A 22,779-nucleotide genomic window follows, 5' to 3' on the forward strand; every position below is an offset into this window, starting at 1 on the left:
TTTCAAACCTCCCCTTGTGAGTTAGCTTTTGAGGTAGAGTTAGGCAGATTCATATCAACAAGACTAACTTAATACTTTTTCAGTTGAACATTACTTTTGATAAAATTAATAAAAGATAGGATTTTTTCTAAGTTCTTTTTTGAACTAAACTAAATTATCTGAGTGATTAATATTGTAGGATTTAACAATCCTGATATTCTTGGTTCTTATTTGATAATAAACTTTGGATCAAGAATTCTTAATCTTACGTTTGAATTATCTTGGTTTTCAATTTTCTATAATTGATAGGTTAAAATGTCTCTTAGCGTTTGAACTTGATTTTGGCTTTCTTGGGATTATAAAACAAACCTATTCGTGGGTTTTAAGACATCGTTCTTGAGGTTCGCATCACATAGCCAATATAACAATGCCTTTAATGGATTAAACAAAAGTATCATTTCTTATCCAAAAGGCAAAGCCATAGAATTGTTTACACCAAGCTGTCAAGTATATTCTCCAGTTATAACATGATAAAACAGAAGGTACCATGACTATACCACAATACTATATTGACCATGACTATACTATAGTAAGACGGCTATTTACAAGCAATTCTATGATATTGCTTTGTTATATTTAATTTCACATTAAAAGTGTCTTAGTTCAAGTATTGCACAAACTGAAATGAAAAATAAAGCAGAGACATATAAGCATGGAAAGAGAGCCAAGCCCTTGTAATTGGTTTTAAGAATGGCTATTGGGACTTTTGGGATATAAAAGTGAGATAAATTTTGACAATCGTCCCTGAACTTATCTAGTATAACATTATAGACCTTCAACTTAAAAATGTAACATAAAATCCCTTCAATTTTCAAATTTTACACAGTAAAATCCCTTTAACCTCTAATTATCGATTTTTCAGTTAGACGCTGACCTGAACAGTTCTAGCGTGGAGCTTAATCAATATTTCTCTTTTCTCTCTCAAGTTATGTGTAAATTGAATCTTTTTTCTTATTATAAACAGAATAATTTTTCAGGTGCAGAGAGAATAATTTTACAATTTGAATAAAAAAGGAGAGAGAAATCTTGACTAAGAGCCATGTTGGAGTTGTTCACATCAGTTTTCAACTAAAAAATCAATAATTAAAAGTTAAAGGGATTTTACTGTACAAAATTTAAAAGTTTATGAAGTTTTATGTTATGTTTAAAAATTTAAGGACCGTAGTGTTACAACCATATAAGTTCAAGGATAGTTATTAAAATTTACCCTATAAAAATGCATCATGGTGCACGAATTAGACCCATTAGAAAAGCACCAAATCACAACTTCATTAAAAAAAATCTCCAAACATCTTAAAACCATTAAAAAAAATTTACAGTAAACTCATTCTAAAGAGATCTAAAATCTCCAAATCACAACTTCATAGTCTTACTTAAAATTTATAGTAAAAGCACCAGACACCTCAATCTCAGAATTACAAATAATAAAATCACCAAACACCTTATTCTCAGAATTTCCAAATAATAAAAGCACCAAGGTCACTAACCAAGAGCGGCGAGCTTGACCTTTCTCTTTCATGTCTGACCATTCGCTGGGCTTTCGTCTTCAACTTTTTCCACTTTTTCACCTCTCTGTTCAATAGGTCCACTGTAGTGTTCTTCACTACACTGTAGTGCTCTTATTTTCCGCAGACTGCTCCTTTCCCTGTGGCAAAACATCGCCGCCTCCATGTCCCTCCTTGGATCCACAACACTCCGGGGAATTGCCGTCGGTTTCTGGCAGTTCCGTCGATATATCGAGGGTTAACTCTAGTAGCTGCCGCTTTCTACCACGTCCCATGGCTAATGGACCGAGAACGAGAGATGACCAGAGAACGAGAGATAAACTAGTGCAGAGAGCGCAGAGAAAGTATTTATCATAGAAAGAAATAAAATTATGGAAGAAGAAAGAGGAGAGGGTTTCATAGGAAACGCGAGGAAAGAAAGAAAACAGGTTTTGGATTTAAGACAACGAAAACAGTGGGTGGGGATTTCTTGTGGCATTTTGACATAATCTTTCATTCAAATCCATCACAAACATAGAATTTATTTTAAATAAATTTTAATTATGTTTCTTAAAATTAATTTAAAAAAATTACACTTCATTCGATTCTTTAACAATTATATATTATATGAGTATTAATTAAATTTTCATGCATATAATATATTTAGTATAAATAATTTAGCTACATGTTATTGTTACTTTATTGAAATATATATATTGTTATTATACTTGTTATAAAAACACATGAATTAATTTTTTTATATAATTTTTTATTAATTTTTTATATATTATATAATATTATCATAGTATTATACATATTATATTTAATTATTTAAATTATAAATATTAATTTTAATGTCATTTCAATTAATTATATAAATATAAATATTTATCAATTTTAAAATTATTTTTTTATTCGATCATATTTTTATGAAAGTTGTGTTATATTATTAATATGTAATATTAACTTAATTTTAAACTTAAATGTAATATAATAAAAAAAATAATTTTTAAAAATATAAATAGGTGAAAATATTTAAAATAAATTAATAATAAATGTAAAGCTCATTTAATTTAATTTATTCAATTTTTTTAAAAAAAGTTTGATTTGTGTATATTTTATTTTAATTTTTCATAATTTAAAATAATACATACTTATAAAATGAAATTGTATATCTAGATTAATGTAAAAAAAAAATTATTTGTAGAATTAGAAAATAGAATAATTTTTGAAATGAATTTCTGTTATTATAAATATATCATATGTATTACGTGTTTAAATTTTAATTTTATTAAAATTATATTATATTTCTGAAATAGTAATAAAAAAATATTTTTATAAAATTTATTTCATCTTTAATTATATTTCTTTTTGGTATTCACTATGATTGGATAAAATATAATTCTTGATTCAGTTATTAAAAGAAAATTAAAACTATATCAATACAATAAGATAAATTTAGTTCAATACAGTTTAGTTCTTACAATATCTCTCTTTTATTTCAATTCCCTTTTTTTTCATTCAAAAGAGTAAGAACCATAAACACCACCATTTTCAATGCTGAAAAGAATAAAAATAGAAAAATATTAATAATGTAATAATATAAATATAAATCTAATTAAATAATATATTATTACTATTACTCCTTTATTTATTATTAATGTAAAAAAATAATATTTTATAAGTTATATAATGCTAGCTCTATAATAACAATTTTTAAGAAATTATACTTGTAATAATATAAATATAAATAGAAATAAATTAATTAGGTTTAAATTTAATTATTTTTAAATCTTTTGTTAGTATTTTATCTTTAATTAAAATTAAATAAAATTCTTTTTAAGTTGTTCATGCAACAAATTTTAGAATTAATAATAATCTTTGATTGATTTATATTATTTTTATTTTCTTTTTTTATAAATTATAGTCATTAAATATTTTATTTTAGTTAATATTCATAATTTTATAAATATTAATATATTATTTCATTGCAATTAAAAAAATTCTTAGATGAAAATTAACTTAAAAAATAATATGCAACTAATAAAATATGTATAATAAATAACTAATTGTAAGTATAAATTTGAAAAATCAGATACTAATAAAGTATTTTATTTAATATTGTAATATGATCAAATTATTTTTTTTATTTATTATTTTCTTATTTTAGTTGATTACTTCTTGAAAAATTTTATATTTAATTGAAGTTAAGTATAAATAGGACTAAAAATTTGAATTTATATTAACCATAAATTAAGAATTTAAATTTATGCAAACCTTAAAATTAATTTAAATAATAAAATTATAATTAATTTCAAAAATGATAGCAATTTGGTCAAAGCTAATATTTCCTCTCTTTCATACATTTATATTATAATATAGAAAAACTTTCTAAATCACAACATAGTAAAGATAATCATAATAAATTTAGTAAAAAAAAAAAAATTAAGTCACAATATCAAAACTTATAAAACTTAGGTTATAATATAAAAAGTTTCTAAATTATTTTTTACACTAATATGGTTTAATTTATCTTAATTATTTAAAAATTTGAATTTTAAATTACTTTTAATTAAATAAAAATTAATAAGAAAAATTATATTATAATTTAACATGTTATCGAAAAGGTTGAGATAATTATGAGAGAATTTTAAATGTAGCATATGGAGAGAATAATAATATATGGAACGAAATTGATATCTAACAATAAGTGGAGTAGATACACATAAAAAGTAATTATACATTTTGAGAGAGAGAGAGAGAGTTTTAAAGGATTTAGATAGTTATGAGAGGTTTTAAATGTTGCGTATAGAGAAAATAATAATACATGCAATTATATATATATATATATATATATATATATATATATATATATATATATATATATATATATATATATTCTCAAGGTAATATCATGTGACACTTTTGTTGAAAAATTTGCTACGTATTACCTTTCATTAATAACTATCTTTTATACTCTTTTACAGTGATAATTATTTATTTTTTATTTCTCTTTTAGTTATCAATATTATTTATAATTCGACCTTAACATTTATAATTTAAATTCTTATTTTCTTTAAAATTTAATTTTTAAAAATTAAAACTTTTTGTAATTAAATACAACATTTAAAAGTTATTTATATTATTTTTTTAATAATTTCATTTATGTAAAAATATTATTTACTACATGTCACCACCATAATAATAATAATAATAATAATAATAATAATAATAATAATAATAATAGTTTAAAATAAAAAATAATTTAATAACAATAACAACAACAACAATAATAATAATAGAAGGTCAATGATGACCATTAATTTAAAAAAAATTGACAATTAATTTGTGATCTCATAATCAACTAGCATATTATTTAATCAACCTTAAATTATTTAATATCTTTAATACGTATTTTTATTATATTGTTATATTTTTAATTTTTTTTATTGTGAAATCTTTATTAAAAATTTTAAGAGATAAAAAGTATAGTCTATATAAAAAGTTATAAAAATAAAATATAGAGATTTGACTTATTTATAATTAGTATGTATTAATTTTTATGTTAATAATTTAATATGCTTTTTATTTTTCTTTCTTAAGATTAATTAATGCTCATTATTATTATTATTATTATTATTATTATTATTATTATTATTATTATGGCCATTGAATTAAAACGGCCAAATAAATGAGAAACATTTTATTATCATAAAAATTAAATTTAAATTCTTTTGTTACCGTTTTTCAATATAATAGGGATTGGAAGTAATCTATCATTCACTTTTAATTTCTCTTTTAACTCTATTAAAATAGAGCTTAAATATTTTTTAACCGACTTTCAGATGAGTTTGAATGTAAAATATAATATTTATATTAAATTTGATAAGCATTTATATTTAGCATTCTAAATATTTGTTATCTAAATTAATCTATTTATTATTATTTATGTAAAACAAGCTAAATTTTTCTTGGTATTCTCAAGGAAATACCACGCAATACTTTTTTTTGAAAAACTTACCATGTGTCATCTTCCATTAATAACTCTTTTTTATACTCTTTTATAATAATAATAATAATTATTATTATTTAGTTCTTTTTTATTTCTCTTTTAATTATCAATATTATTTACCATTCTACTTTAATATTTATGATTTAAATTATTATTTTATTTAAATTTTGATTTTTAAAAATTAAAACTTTTTGTAATTAAATGCAATATTTAAAAATTATTTATATTATTTTTTTTATAAATTCATCTATGCAAAAATATTATTTACTACATATCACCCTCTATAATAATAATAATAATAATAATAATAATAATAATAATAATAATAATAATAATAATAATAATAATAATAATAATAATAATAATAATAATAATAATAATAATAGTTTAAAATAAAAATTAATTTAACAACAATAACAACAACAACAATAATAATAATAATAATAAAAAAGTCAGCGATGACTATTAATTTAAAGAAAATTGACCATTAATTTGTAATCTCATAATCAACTATCATATAATTTAATCAACCTTAAATTATTTCATATCTTTAATAAATATTTTTATTATATTGTTATATTTTCTATTATTTTTATTATGAAATTTTTGTTAAAAAAATTGAGAGATAAAAAGTATAGTCTATATAAAAAGTTATAAAAATAAAATATAGAGATTTGACTTATTTATAATTAGTATGTATTAATTTTTAAGTTAATAATTTAATATTTTTTATTTCACTTTCCTAAGATTGATTAATGTTTATTATTATTATTATTATTATGGCTAACTTATAGCCATTGAATTGAAACGGCCAAATAAATGAGAAACATTTTACTGTTATAAAAATTGAATCTAAATTCTTTTGTTACTGTTTTTCAATTAAATAAATATCTAATTATAAAATTAAACTTTTATTTAAATAATTTCTATTTATTTGTCCATATGTAATATGTCATATGAGACATTTGATACATATTAACCATTCTCTTTTCACCATGTATTTTCATTTTACTTAAGTGCTCTTAAATTTTTTTATTTACTCTATTTTTTATTATTTTTTTAAAGTTATTAGTTATCATTTTCAAAATTTATTTATTTAAATATATTTAATTAATATTTATTTAATTACTATTTTTTTTATAAATTTCTTATTTAATATTTTTTTAACTTTTTAATATTTTATTTCATTATAATTATATATCAAATGTAACTATTATTAATATTTTGATTATCCATATTTTATTATTATTAATTTTCAACAGAAATATTTTCAAATTTTAATTAAATATCTAAATTTTTATGCATAAATTATCTCTTAACTATATTTTTATATAGAAGTAAAATTTTAAAAATAGAATACAAATATGATTACATCGAAGATTTAACTACAAGTAAAAATGATTAAAAAAATAAAATTACAATATTAAAATTATAGAATTTGTCTTTTGAACAATAGTATGTATTTTTGACATTTATTATATTAATAAAAATGATGATATTTTAAAATTTTAATTTTAATGAAATATATTTATCTTACATCATAAATTTATGCAAAATGATAACCATTTTTATAAAAAAAATTATTCTATTAAAAATATATCATATTAATAAAAAAATTTACACTTTATAAAAATTTAAAGATGTAATATTTTTAACAAATAATATAATAAAATGTTATTTTTAATTAATAATAATGTTATATATTTTCATTATTATTAAAATTAAATAATTCAATTCATTAGTAGTAATTTAATATATTTTTATCATATTAATAATAAAAAATATATTTATATATTTTTTAAATAATACTATTTTTTCATTAATCTAATATATTTTCTCTAATCTTAAAAAAATCAATTTACATAAATCATGCAATAAAATATAAAAATTTCTTGAAATTTAAATTATTTTAGAATAAAGTAATTTTATTACATTTTAATCAAAGTAATCATGGAAATTACTGTTAATATGTGTATAAAAAGAATTAAATAGATATTTTAATTAATTACACTATAAATTAATTAATAATTTATTATTATAATAGATAAAAATTTATTCAAATTAAATTAAATAAGAGAAAAATTTTAATTGAAAATTAATTTAATAGTAATAATGTATTTTATTTAGAATATAATTAAAAATTAAATTAAAAAAATAAATATTATAAATTGTCCATGCATAGCATGGGCATTATACTGATAGATATATAATAATAAGAGGGGTAGATGCATATATTAAGCAATATAGAGAGAGAGATGATTACGTAGGGAGAGAGTAATAATGTATGTAATGAAATAGATATATAACGATAGGAGAGGAGAAAGAGGATGTATATAGAAATTAATTATATATTAAGATAAAGAAATTAATTGTGTAAGTAATACATGTGTGTGTGTGTGTGTGTGTGAGAGAGAGAGAGAGAGAGAGAGAGAGAGAGAGAGAGAGAGGGAGGGGGGGGGGGGAATATGTGGAGAGAGTAACAATAAAATTTCATTCATTTACTTTAATTTATCAATGTTGAAATTATATTAAAAAAAATCATTAATATGTAAAAATATATAATTTTTTTATTTAATGCTGAAAATATAAAATTTGCAAGTTTAAAAAATATATATACAGTATAATTTTTTATATTAAAAATATGCAAGTTTTATACTTATATATATACACATATACACATACAAATAACAAATGTGAGATGTAGCCTAGTGGTAGACAATGTTCCTTACACTTTTGAAAATCTAAGGTTCAATTAAACCTATTTACATATAATTAATGTATAGGCTAAAATCTTTCAAAAACTTGCCATGTGACATTCTAAGAGAAGGCCTTGCGATATAAGATTACAAATGATAATTTATTTATAAAAAATAATTAATTTAATTTCATTCAATTTTTTCATTCTTTATTATAATTATTCAATTGCTTTTAATTATGATAAAATTATTAATTCTCTAATTATAAAATATAATTAATTTATTTTCATTAATTTTTTTCTATTTTTATTTTAAGTTTTCAATTTCTTTCAATTATAATAAAATTATTAATTCTCTAATTAGAATTTTTTTCTCATATTTTGTTTCTTAAATTCTTTTCCCGATTTGCTTTATTTTTATTATTTTTATTCAAGATTTATTAGTCTCAGTTATAAAAAAATTATTTATATTTCTTTTGATTCCTGATACCTTATAACATTAGAAAGAGTTCATTAAATCTTGAAAGATAGTGGCTTGTGCTATAATTATATTTTTATATAGAAATCATTTCTCAACTATATTTTGATATAGTCATATAATTTCAAAGATAAATGATAAATATGATTATAACAACAAGCAAAGTTGATTGAAAAAATAAGTTACGATATCAAAATTATGTGTATATCTTTGTAAAATTTATTAGATTAATAGAAATAATGACATATATATATATATATATATATATATATTTATATTTATTTTTATTTATTTATTTATTTATTTAAAAATTTAATTTCTATGAAATTTTTATATTTTATATAATAAATTTTTGTAAAGTGATAACAATTTTTATGAAAAAATATTTTACAAATTTATTTTTTATTATAATTAGTCCATTGCTTTCAATTGTGATAAAATTATTAATTCTCTAATTATAAAATTAATTAATTTAATTTCATTAAAATTTCTCTTTTTTTATTATAATTATTCAGTTATTTTCAATTATGATAAGATTATTAATTTTCTAGTTGGAAAAAATTTTCTTCTCATATTTTATTCTTAAATTCTTTATTCGACTTATTTTATTTTTATTTTTTATTAAAAAATTATTAGTCTCAATTATCAAAAATTATTTATATTTCTACTATTTATATATATAAAATTTAAGATGAGAAACAAATAGCTTGATTTGTTGATAATTTTAAAAATATAGGGAAAAATATTTAATACTCATATAATAATTAAAAGTTTTGAAAAATTAGGATATTTTAATCGTCATTACTGGTCTAGTAATTTGGTCCATTAGCTAAGGTGAATTTAACGTGATAATTTTTGAAAGATTAATTGTTATTATTACATATTGATTTCATTAGAATATACTGTGAGCCACATTTAAAATTTCTATTTAATTGGATTAATAAAAATTTTTTTAATTATTCACAATTTAATTTATTTTATTACTTAAAAAAAACTTTAAATGTAAGTATAATCATTAAATTTTTGAACTTTACAACTTGTTAATTAGTAATTTAAATATGAATATATTCTTTATTAGGCCAATAATATACATTTAGATAATATTAATGCTCTAAATTAAAAAAATTAATTATAATGATATCACCATTAAGATAGACATTAGTACATTATTGGCCAACATTAATGTGGGCCATTAATTAATGTCTATTTTATATTAATTCAGAATATTGAACAAAATTAGTGGAATATGAGCTCAATAATTTTATTGTTTAATTGGACTAATATAAAAAATTTTAAATTATTAAAATATTATCAATTATTTTAAAATCAACATAATGGAATAGTAGTGGACCTAGGTGCGTATAATTAGAGCAAAACCTTTTACTAGGCTAAAAAGAATATCTTAATCGCCCAACTAAGTTGTTATAATCGTAAAAGAAATAATTTTGCGAGGCTATATTCTAATAATTTGAAGTTTATTGACCTAACAAAATATGGGCTATTCAACTTGACCAATATGGGCCATTATAAAAATATTTTAGAATATTAATTTTATAATTATTAAATTAATATATTCATATTCTTTTGGAAATACCTTCCTGCTCATACATACATATATATATAAGAAATTAAAATAAAAAAATATTAAATTATTAATTAATTATAAATAAGTCAAATATTTATATTTTATTTTTATAACTTTTTATGTAAACTAAACTTTTGTCTTTCAAAATTTTTAACAAAGATTTCATAATAAAAATTATTAAAAATATAATAATATAAATAATTTAAAGTTGATTAAATTATAAGCCAAATGTTATAAAAAAAATCCAAAATTTTATACTTTTTTGCAATTATAGCCAAAACTTTTTTTTTTTTGGTCAATTTTGGCCTAATTTAAAATTTTTGTATTTATTATAGCGTGGTCAAATTAAGGAATTGGGGGGGCGCTAACGTGGCAAAAAAATCATTTTTAATATGTTGTTGCTGACGTGGTAAGTGATTGATAGAAACATTTATGTTCTTGCTGACATAATGGCTGATGTGACAAAATATTATTATTTTATATGTTGTTACTAATGTAGCATAATTTTAATGATTATGAATAGTGAAATAGGAATTAGACAATTTAAAAATACTGAAATAATGGTATTAAAGGTAAAATCAAGGGTCTGTGAAAATTCGACAAGGTTTCAAATAGATTTGTAACTAAATGTTCCACTGAGGCAAATTGAGGTGAGATTCTACATGACTAGGCAAACGATGAAATTTTGACCTGAAATTTAATATGAGGTCTATTTGGGACGCAACTAAGGCAATTATAAATTTAGAACGAATGCTAGACAGGTTTGATACGAGTTCACTAAAACTGACAGTGAAACACGTTTTGAGGTTAACTAGGGTTTTGACTTGAAGTTCACATTTGCAAAAACTAAAACAAGTTATTTGTGTTTATTTTAGGGTTGCTTTTAATGAAATAAAAGTTTATTGATGTGCTTTCAAGGGCATTAAGATGACATATCATTTTGGTTGCAAAGAAATAACAAAGAATAAATAAATTATGAATAGTCAAATGCTTAAAGTAAGATTCAGACAATTTAAAAACAGTGAAATAATGATATTAAAGGTAAAATCAAGGGTCTGGAAAGATTCGACAAATGTTTCAAGCAGATTTATAACTAAAGGTTCAATTGGGGTGAATTAATGAAAGATTTTAGATTATTAGGCAAACGATAAAATTTTGACTTGAAATTTAACATGAGATCTATTTGGGATGTAGCTAAAGTAATCCTAAAGTTAGAATACATGCTAGGCAGGTTTGATAAGGGTTTACTAAAATAGCCCCTAAAACACGTTTGGAGGAAAACTAGGATTTAGACTTGAAGATCACATTTCTAGAAGCTCAAACAAGTTATTTGAGACAATTTAAGGTTGTTTTTGTTAAAAAAGAAGTTATTTAATGTGCTTTCAAGGGCACTAAAATGACATATTGGTTTGGAAAACAAAGACTAAATAAATTATGTGAAGAAGCAGAAGCATGTAAATTGACAGATTAGAACATTGAATACAAAATTTTTCTTCTAGGGTTTCAAGCATCATGCCATATCCATTATATGCTTAATTGATTTCAATGTTCAATTGTATATTAAAACACTTTTAATATGTGTTAGGATCTATATTTGCTATTTAAGATTTTTGAATTAATAAATTAATTCATTAGAATCCTAGATTAAAAGAATAATATGTGCACTAACCTTTTGATGCACTATAGATGTAATTGGTACCTTTGTGAAGTACCTAGGACCCCAAGAGTTGTCCCTCTAGCTTGTCCACACCAAGATTACCAATGGCAGCCCCTAAACCAGCTTCTCAAGCCTTGCCAACCAATTAGAAATTAGGGATTTGCCTTTAGAGAGGTTGTAGATGTGTATAGGACACTAGAAACAATTTCTAGCAATTTTAATTCAAAGAAATATGGGCAATTCTCTTTGAATTGATGAAAGAAGATGAAGAGAGGAGAGAGAGCCATAGGTGGCAGCACACTTGAGGGAATAAGAAGAGTGGCTGAATTTTTCTTTCTTTTCCCTTTTATAATTAGGACATTACTTAAAACCCTTGTCACATGTCATCACCTGATTGCATCTTAATTTTAATTGACCTAATCACATTAAGCCAAGTGTCAAAGCTAGATTTAATCTTGACTTTGATCCCCTTGCATGATAGAAAGAAAAAATCGCAAACTTATATGGTGCTATATGTCACCATCTCATGATGCCACATGTCACCCAGTGAAATGAGTAAATTACCCTTGTATTTTAATCTTGAGTTCTCAATCCAAAATAATTATTTCTCCTCTTCTAATCAATTTATATCAAATATAAATTAATTAATTAATCTATATTAATTAATTTCTCATAATTAAATTCATATTTAAACACTTTAAATATAAATTTAACTTATACTATACATCCAATAACCTAGATTTTATTTCAAGACATGCTAGGGACTTTGCAATCTAATTGCAAACTAAACCTATTTAATTAATTAATTAAACTCTTTAATTAATCAATTACATCACATTTAACTTGGCGATTATCTTGTGTATGTGTGTGACTTACTAGGTCATCACTAATTGGCAATGAGATATAATATTAACTCTTAATAATCAGAACTCTTTCTTACCATAAATGATTTCTCTAAATCATTTTAGGCATCTCATAGACCATGGTTGACACCTAGCATAGCATGCCATGACCACCCAATCAGTAACAAGGAATACCTTTAAATGAACCTATAATCATATGTTATCATGCACTAGAATCTCTCTGTAATAAAATCTCAATTCGAACTGTAATCATGGTCTATGTTAAACCCCATTTGCTATGAATATTATGTTCTCTTTTAATTCTAATTCTTGATTAAAAAGATTTTCTTGTCAGAAACTCTTTTCTGACTAAATCTGTCTGTCCTGGCCAGGAACTTGAAACATCAAGAACAATTAAATGAACATAGGATTTTATCCCTATTTACTTAGGGTAACAGATTCTATTTTGATCAATACCTACCTCCATATATAACTAGTAGGAGCCAACACATGCCCATATACCCATACACAGTACAAGTATGAAAGCAGTATCAAACTCAAACCACCTATATACAAGATAACTTTATTATCTCAGGTCTAAAGATTATATGCACTGATATGATATATGACAATGCATTGACAAGAGTAAACTCCATGTGCTTGTCATATGCGTCACTGATTTGGCCTACTTATCATGTGTAAGTGCCTATCATGTTTGTTATATGGCATGAGACTCACCATTTCATCTTATTTACATCTCATATAAGTAACTTGGGAATAAACATGATTACAATCTTTCTAGATAAGTCATGTCCTTATTGTGAAGTATCTTCGATTGTGAACCAATTTATGATACTTTGTACTAGAAATACTGTCACTCATATTCTTAACAACTTAATAATAGAATTTCTAACAAAATATCAATGGACCTTTTCTATTACATATAAATATATTATGTAAACGGAAAAGTGAAATTGCCTTTTTTATTAATAAAACATGTACAAGATACATACTAAATGATATGCTCTAGGGCATACTACTAACATTAAGAATAATCAAACACTTAAAATAAGAATTAGACAATTTAAAAAAAAACACTGAAATAATGATTTTAAAGGTAAAATCAAGGCTCTGGAAAGATTCAACAAGGTTTCAAACATATTTGGAACTAAAGGTTCAATTAGGGCAAATTGAGGTGGGATTAAGATGACAAGGCAAGTGATGAAATTTTGATCTGAAATTTAATATTGTTCTATTTGGGACGAAATTAAGGTGATCCTAAAGTTAGAATGAATGCTGGGTAGGTTTAGTAAGGGTTCACCAAAAAAGCCCATAAAACACGTTTTAAGGAAAACTAAGATTTGAACTCGAAGATCACGTTTGCAGAGGTTAAAACAAGTTAGTTGAGATATTTTAAATTAGAATGAATGCTGATAGATTTGATAAGGGTTCACTAAAAAGCCCCTAAAACACGTTTTAGGGAAAACTAGAGTTTAAACTTGAGGATCTCATTTCCAAAAGTTAAAACAAGTTATTTGGGATAATCTTTTGAGCCAATATAATTCTTATTCTTGGCCAATTAATTTTATAGATTTAATGGGTTAATAAAGTAATAATGTCACTAATTTTTTATGTACTGATTTAAATTAAAAACTTAGATGGGCTCATATCCACATTTAGAAATTTGTTATATCAAGAAGAAACTAATTTTTAAATTGGATATATGGGCTAAAAATTTGGACTAAATGTGGGCCAATATTTGACTTTTCAATATTTTAATGCCCATGACTATGAGCCAATAAAAATATTTGTTATCCCCAATATAAAAATTGGTAATAGCCCATATGTTAAATTATTAATAAAATTAAAACATTTATATAGACCTCTAATCTAGTTAACAATAATTGTGAGTGATTATACATAGAATGTTATATTAAAATATTGATCCAATTTAGATAAAAAAAATATTGAATTTAAATTACTTGGTTAAATATTGAATATGTTACTTTAAACTAATTATTTATTAGGTCTATAACAGTTGTACCGCTAATTTATTTATTTAATTCAAATTATTGGGACTTATCCAACTTAAACTAATAACAAATTATGTAATAATTTTATATAGTTTAATTGGCCATTAATTAAATTTGTTTTATTATTTACAAATCCACTTTAAATTTAGCTTATTATTTAGGTCAACTAATAAAGACAATTTCGATCAACTTTTAAAATTTTATGATATAACTTTTTTAGGCTAAAATTAATTTATTGGACCTAGCTATATCATTAAACGTTTGGCTCATATATGTGGTAAAAAAATAATCATTACTAAAAAAATTTGATCAATAAAATTTAGGTTATTTTTTTAATAAAATATTGGCTCAATAAAATAAAAAATATAAATATTTTAAATAAAATAAAAAATTAATAATTAAATAATTAAATTAGCCCATTATTACTTAATGGTGTGAACCCATATTTGTTAAAAAAGAAATTAATATTCTTAAATTAATCAACTAAATTAATAATTAACAAATTAATTATCTAATGTTAAATTTTCTAAAAAGAATATGGGTCTATTAGTTAAAGTGTGAATATTAGTTTGTTAATTATATTATCCATTTATAAAATTAAATTAGTGATATGAATTAGCCCTTATGATTGAAAAATTAATAAAATAATAACATTTAAATGAATTATGGATATGGGTCATTACATAGCTGATATTAGCGTATTGGTTACTAAATAATGGCAGATAAATTTTGATAACTATCCTTGAACTTATCTAGTTATAACATTACAGTCCCTCAATTTAAAAATGTAACATAAAACCCTATCAACTTTCAAATTTTACACAGTAAAATCCCTCTAATATTTAATTACCGATTTTTCAGTTAGATGCTAATCTGGATAGTTCTAGCATGTAGCTTAGTCAATATTTCGTATTTCTCTCTCAAGCCATGTGTAAATTGAATCATTTTTTCTCTCTATAGACAGAATAATTTTTCACGTATAGAGAGAATAATTTTACACTTTGCATAAGAGCAGAGAGAGAAATTTTGACTAAGCATCATGCGAGAGCTGTTCACGTTAGTTTTTAACTGAAAAATCAGTAAGTGAAAGTCAGAGGGATTTTACTGTATAAAATTTGAAAGTTTAAGGGGTTTTATTACTTTAAAGTTAAAGTACTGTAATGTTACAACTACATAAATTCAGGGATAATTATTGAAATTTATCCAAATAATGGCTCATAAAGGTTTATTAAAAATTGGCCCATTAATTACGACAAATAAAAATATAAGCTTTAAGTAAAAAAGTGTAACACATTAAATTAGTTGGCTAAGATATTGGATAAGTGTCAGGTAATTGATTATTCTAGCCCTTATTGTTAGCATAGTTAAACTATGGCCCATAAAATATTGGGTTAAATTATGGCCCATAAAATATTGGATAGTAAAATTTTAGACAAATTAAACAAGTAGGCCATATTTGCATTAAAAACATTCATAAATATCCTACATCTCATAGAAATGCTTACTTTAAACTCTTGAATCATAATTATATTAAATATTAATTATTTACATATTTATATTCAATAAAACAATAATGTATCCAAATGATTCAATACATAACTAAACTCGAACCACTAAAGGGGTTCAACAATCTCTTTGCATTTTTTAGCAATATTTTATATTTCAATCTAGCATTAGCTTCAATTTCAATTTTCTATTTTCAATTCAAGCAAATAATTTACATTTTCTTTGCATATATTTTAATTCCTGTAAGCAATCTTCTCAATTTTTCATGCAATTTATAGCTTTTTTTTGTCCATATTTCAATTCTTATAAATTTACTTTTAATTTCCAATTTATAATTTACAATTTCTGTACATATTTACTTTTCAAGCAATTAGCCAATCAATGCCCAATTTACTTTTTAAGTGATGATTTAGTTTTTTCAAAGTGATCATTTACTTTTGCATACACAAATTTACCTTCCCCTAAGCAATCAATTTATTTTTTTGTAAAGCAATCAATTTACTTTTTCCGCAAAGCGATCAATTTACTTTTTCAATGCACAGATTTAATTTTCAGCAAAGCTCTCAATTTACTTTTCAATCAAGTGCTCAATTTATTTTTGCAATGTAATATTTATATTTTTTGCAATGATCAATTTACTTTTCAAGTACAATTTTACTTTTCAATGCACAAGCCTCCTTTTAAGTTTTCTCAAGTGATCAAGTCATTTTCCAATTTCACAAAAGCCGAACAAGTAAAGATCCTAACGAAGCGCATCCTAGTGGAGTTGGGAAACCAAAGGGAAAGTTAGGTTATTTTTTTCCCACCAATCATTCTATTTAGAATTCAGATTGGGATCATACACATCTCTGATACGCTTACAATTCAATTCACACGTGAGGAATATACATGTTTTTGACACGCGTAAATTGAGTATAATCAATTTCATGAAGAAATGACAATTTGGCACCCTTGGTGGATGATGCGTGCCAAATGCACCAATCAAATAAAGTACTCTACTAGACTAACTTAGTTGTAGCAAGAGCAAGTAGAGATCGATCCCACAGAGAATGGTTGACTAATTAGCAAAGTGAACTTAAGTATTTTCACATACTAACAATAAAGAAAACAAGGGGTTACTAATCAAATTAAACTGAAAGCTAAAAGTATCAAGAATGCAACTAATACAATATAATAATGGCTTAGTAGAAAGATATATATCCATTATGAAAATTAAGTATCAATCATTGACACTATTGCAATAATTAATTCACTTAAATAAATTGACTGTAGAAACCAAACAAGCATTAATTTTTATATATCACCTAAAAATATATCAATTCACTTAAGGCTGTCTAAAAAAGCTTAATATGACCTGATGTTCGAATCTGTTTGTTTTTCACCATTAGCCTCCAAATACCATGAATAAGACACTCCTAAGCTCCTTTTGCTTCTTTTTATGCTCAATTCATCTCTTTATACTTCATAAGCTCTTACAACTCTTGTAAACACCTAATAACATAACAATAAGCATTAACAAGCTAATTAAACAAGAAACAAACTCAAAAGGCTAAGTATGTAATGATAAAGATATGCCATTTTACGCAACTATCAATGGGACTATCTCTCATCATCTTTTCGCTCACTTCATTCATTCAAATCTCACAATTTGCACACAAGTATTTTGGTCATCATGCCCAAAACAAGAAGTTTTTATGAAAAAGAAGCTACAGGGCCAAATCTTAAAAGAGTAGTCGATGAAGCTAAACTTAATGTCAATCTCAATCTCAATAAGAACGAACTGACAACGAGTCACCCCCAGCACAAAAGGTGGCTCCAATTGCATTCAATATAGCTAGCATTTTCGCTCAAATTGCTCAACAAGTCATGGAACAAATTAAAGCCAGTATCAAGGCTCCTTTTGAAGCTGGTTTCAAATCTTTATCTGTTCAACTGAAATGGGTTAGCAAAATGTCTAGGAAAAATTCACTTGAAGCAAAAGGGCCAAGACTTCGATAGTCATAGTCAATACCATACAAAAAGGGCCGTCCGAAGATTGAGAATTCGACAACTGAAGTCCAAGACTTCAACAGCCAAAGTACGTGTTGCCTGACTTTTTTACCTTTTTTGTCTAAGGTTCTAAAACATGGTTTCATAGTTCCTAAAGGTCTAGAATAAGATATTTATTATGTGTATAGAGTTTAGAACCTTGTAAAACTTCTTAGGGCCCAATGTTATAAGATCGGACTTGAGGGACTTGAAAAGTTAAGAATCTGAGGACAGCTACCGTTCGAGTTAGGTGGTTTATAGGTTACAAGAAGTGAGTAATTCTAACCTTAATAAAAGTGAACTTCTTAAATTTAATTTATGATCATCCTTATACCTTATGTCATATTTGTTTAGGGTGTATATATCTAGAACATGAATATATGCATATTTGCATTATTATTGTTAGCACATGATGAATTATGGATGACTCACTGACTCTCCCCATAGTTATAACTATATTATGTTATGTATGTTATGTATACTTAAAATTCAAGTAGAGATCTTTACAATGCCCTTGGTGCATGACACGTAATGTTTTAAGCAAAAATCCTGTATAGCCTCTGTATGAGCCAAACACATTAGATATATTAAGCGAAATTTCTAAAAAGCCTCTATATAAGCCGAGCACATTAGATTAGGGAGTCACTGGTGACAAGTTCATTCTATGTAAAATGTGATACGATTTCTCCTCTTAGTAGCTGATTCCACTAAGAAGAAAGACCAAAGAGCCGTTTTTAAAACAAGCTAAGAAACTCCCTTGAACCTTCAACCCTTCACCTTTGAAAATCGAGAATCGAAAAATCACAAGAAAGGTAGCCAAGAATAAGACCAATTCATCTATACTAATGAACAACCTTGAACATATAATAAAACTTAACAAATCAAGGCAAAAATTTGCTAAGAGTAATGGAGAGAGTTCTAAGAAGAACTTTGAAGTAAAGCTCTAGCAATTTCATTCAAAAAAAAAATACCATCTGAATTCTGTGTCCAAAAATAAAATAAAAGAAAGCAGAAATATGGGTTGGGGTATTCTACCAAGATATTTCAATAACCATGGGACATGTGCAAGTCTTGGTTAATACACCAATCTCTCCTAAAAATAGATATAAGGTTCAAACATTAATAGTTAGGGAAGGTAAAGATTCTATATTTGTGGTAGTGGATAGATTTTCTAAGATAGAACATTTCATTCCTTGCCTTTAAACTGATGGTGCCACAAATATTGTTGATTTATTCTTTAGGGAAGTTGTGAGATTACATGGCTTCACTAGGAGCATTGTTAGTGATAGAGATGTTAAGTTCCTAAGCTACTTTTGAAAAGTATTATGGGGGTAAGTTGGGTACCAAACTGCTATTTTCTATTACATGTCACCTACAAACTGATGGACAAACTGAAGTAGTTAATAAAACTTTAACAACTCCTTTGCGTGCTGTTGTTAGAAAGAATTTGAAATCATGGGAAGGATGTATACCATTTATTGAATTTGCATATAACCAAAGTATGCATTCTTTTACTGGTTTTTCACCTTTTGAGATTATTTATGGGTTTAATCCTTTAACTTCATTAGAATTGATTCCTTTGCCTGTGCAAGAGATTTCAAGTTTAGATGGAAAGAAGAAGGCTGAGTTGGTTAAAAGGATCCATGAACAAGCTAATAGCACATTGAGAAGAAGAATAAGAGATACGCAGCCCAAGCTAATAAAGGAAGAAAGCGAGTTACTTTCCAACCAGGAGATTGGGTTTGGATGAATATGAGGAAGGAAAGATTTCCAATTCAAAGAAACTCTAAGCTTCATTCTAGAGCAGATGGTCCATTTCAAGTGGTGGCCAAGATTAATGATAATGCTTATAAGTTGGATCTTCCTAGTAAGTACAATGTAAGTGCTACTTCTAATGTTACTAATCTTTCCCCTTTTGATATAGGTAAAGATTCGAGGATGAATCCTTTTGAAGAGGGAGGAGACGATAGAAATCAACAAGAATAATAAGATCCTAGAAATGTTCATGAGATGATTCAAGATGCAATTGCACAAGAAACTCCAATCACAAGGACTAGAATTTAGAAGATGCAAGAGTTGATTGAGGAAGTTGTTGCACAAGAAGCTAAATATGGAGATACAATCAATAAATTGGGCTTACAAGAAGATGGGAAGTGGCTTAATTTGATCCAAGTCTGCGTGGAAGATGATAAAAAAAACATTTGGATAGAATTGACGGGTTTCTACGCAAATTCAATGTATCCTTTTTATCTAGGACATGTCTAAATATTTTTATTAATTATTTTTTATCAAATTTATGTGTTTTGAATCTTATTTATGTGTTTTGGGTTTTAGGTAGGAGTGTAGCCCACCCCAACTTTTTTATTAGTTTTTAGGGTTTTATTTTATTATTATTTTTTTTAGTTTAGGAATTTAGAGTTTTAGCTGCATATATAAGGCTAACTTAATACTTTTTCAATTGAACATTACATTTGATAAAATTAATACAATTGAGAGATTTTTCCTAAGTTTTTTTTTTGAACTAAACTAAATTCTCCAAGAGCGATTAATCTTGTAGGATTTAACAATCTTGATATATTTTGTTCTTATTTGATTATAAACTTTGGGTCAAGAATCTTTAATTCAATCTTTGAATTATCTTGGTTTTCAATTCTCTATAATTGATATGTCAAGATATTCCTTGGTGTTTGAACTTGATTTTGACATTTTTGGGATTATAAAATAAACCTGTTCATGAGTTCTAGACATCGTTCTTAAGGTTCGCATCACATAACCAATGTAGCAATGCCTTTAATGGATTAAACAAAAGTATCATTTCATATCCAAAAGGCAAAGCCATAGAATTGTTCACACCAAGCTGTCAAGTATATGCTCCCCTTACAACATAATAAAACAGAAGGTACCATGACTATACCACCATACCATATTGACCATGACTATACTATAGTAAGACGGCTATTTACAAGCAATTCTATGATATTGCTTTGTTATATTTAATTTCACATTAAAAGTGTCTTAGTTCAAGTATTGCGGAAACTAAAATGAGAAATAAAGCAGAGACATACAAGCATGGAAAGAGAGCCAAGCCCTTGTAATTGGTTTTAAGTAAGACTTTTGGGGATATAATGCATCAGGGTGCACGAATTAGACCCATTAGAGAGAAAAATTCATCTAGCTAGGACGTAAAATACTTTTGAGTTAAGCCCAAAATGGGCCCAAAATTTCAAGTAAACTCATTGCAAGGCGCTCTAACGTCTCCAAATCACAATTTCATAGTCTTATTTAAAATTTATGGTAAAAGCTCCAGACACCCCAATCTCAGAATTACAAATAATAAAATCACCGATACCTTAATCACAGAATTCCAAATGATAAAAGCACTGAGGTAACGAACCAAGAGCGGCGAGCTTGACCTCTCTCTATCATCGTCTGATCATTCGCTGGGCTTTCGTCTTCAACTTTTTCCACTTTTTCACCTCTCTGTTCAACAGGTCCAACTGTAGTGTTCTTGATTACACTGTAGTGCTCTTATTTTCCGTAGATTGCTCCTTTCCCTGTGGCAAAACATCGCCGCCTCCTTGTCCCGCCTTGGATCCACAACACTCCGGGGAATTGCCGTCGATTTCTGGCAGTTCCGTCGATACATCGAGGGTTAACTCCGGTAGCTGCCGCTTTCTACCACGTCCCATGGCTAAAGGACCGAGAACGAGAGATGACCAGAGAACGAGAAAGTATTCATCACAGAAAGAAATAAAATTACGGAAGAAGAAAGAAGAGAGGGTTTCATAGGGAAACGCGAGGAAAGAATGAAAACAGGTTTTGGATTTAAGACAACGAAAACAGTGGGTAGGGATTTCTTGTGGCAATTTGACATAATCTTTCATTCAAATCCATTACAAACATAGAATTTTAATTATGTTTCTTAAAATTAATTTACAAAAATTACACTTCATTCGATCCTTTAATTTCTCGGGAAACAAACATAAAATAGTAATTTTAAAAGACTCACTGTAGCCATTGTCGACGAGGTAATTGAAGGAGTGGGCATCGCAGTTGTCAGTAAACTTATTGTTGGTGGTAGGGAGCTTCCGGAGGCACTGAAACGCTATGGAATTGAAATTGCCACTGAATTCTGTGTACTCAGCAAGAATCACATTTCCACATGAAACGAATGAGTAGATCAACGATTGCTGGCCCATTTTGGTTATTTGATAAAGCGATTAAAGGTCTTGAACTCGTGCAGAGAGAGATCTGAGAATTTGATCGAAAATCTCTCTCCTCCCCTTCTTTTGCTTTCTTTTCCCACCAGAGAGAGGGAGCGAGGGGTTGTTGATGAGGTTTTAAAGCAGGGATAGTTAAAAGGAAGAGTTGGGTTTGGGGTTTAATGATAGGTTTAATTTTTGACTAACTTACAGCTAAA

General features: G+C 25.3%; 1 protein-coding gene across 1 annotated transcript; it reads right to left on the minus strand.

Moving 5' to 3' along the window:
• Nucleotides 1-21,608: 21,608 nt before the first annotated feature.
• Nucleotides 21,609-22,711, minus strand: LOC131175424 (putative vesicle-associated membrane protein 726). Its single transcript, XM_058139715.1, has 2 exons — nt 22,369-22,711; nt 21,609-22,050 (listed from the first exon to the last, which is right to left on the minus strand). Exons 1-2 carry the CDS (start codon nt 22,556-22,558, stop codon nt 21,872-21,874), a joined length of 369 nt encoding a protein of 122 aa, XP_057995698.1. The 5' UTR covers nt 22,559-22,711; the 3' UTR covers nt 21,609-21,871.
• Between the last annotated feature and the right edge of the window lie 68 nt (nt 22,712-22,779).

The sequence above is a fragment of the Hevea brasiliensis genome, chromosome 17 (genome assembly GCF_030052815.1).
Source record: "Hevea brasiliensis isolate MT/VB/25A 57/8 chromosome 17, ASM3005281v1, whole genome shotgun sequence".
Classification (NCBI taxonomy): Eukaryota; Viridiplantae; Streptophyta; class Magnoliopsida; order Malpighiales; family Euphorbiaceae; genus Hevea; species Hevea brasiliensis.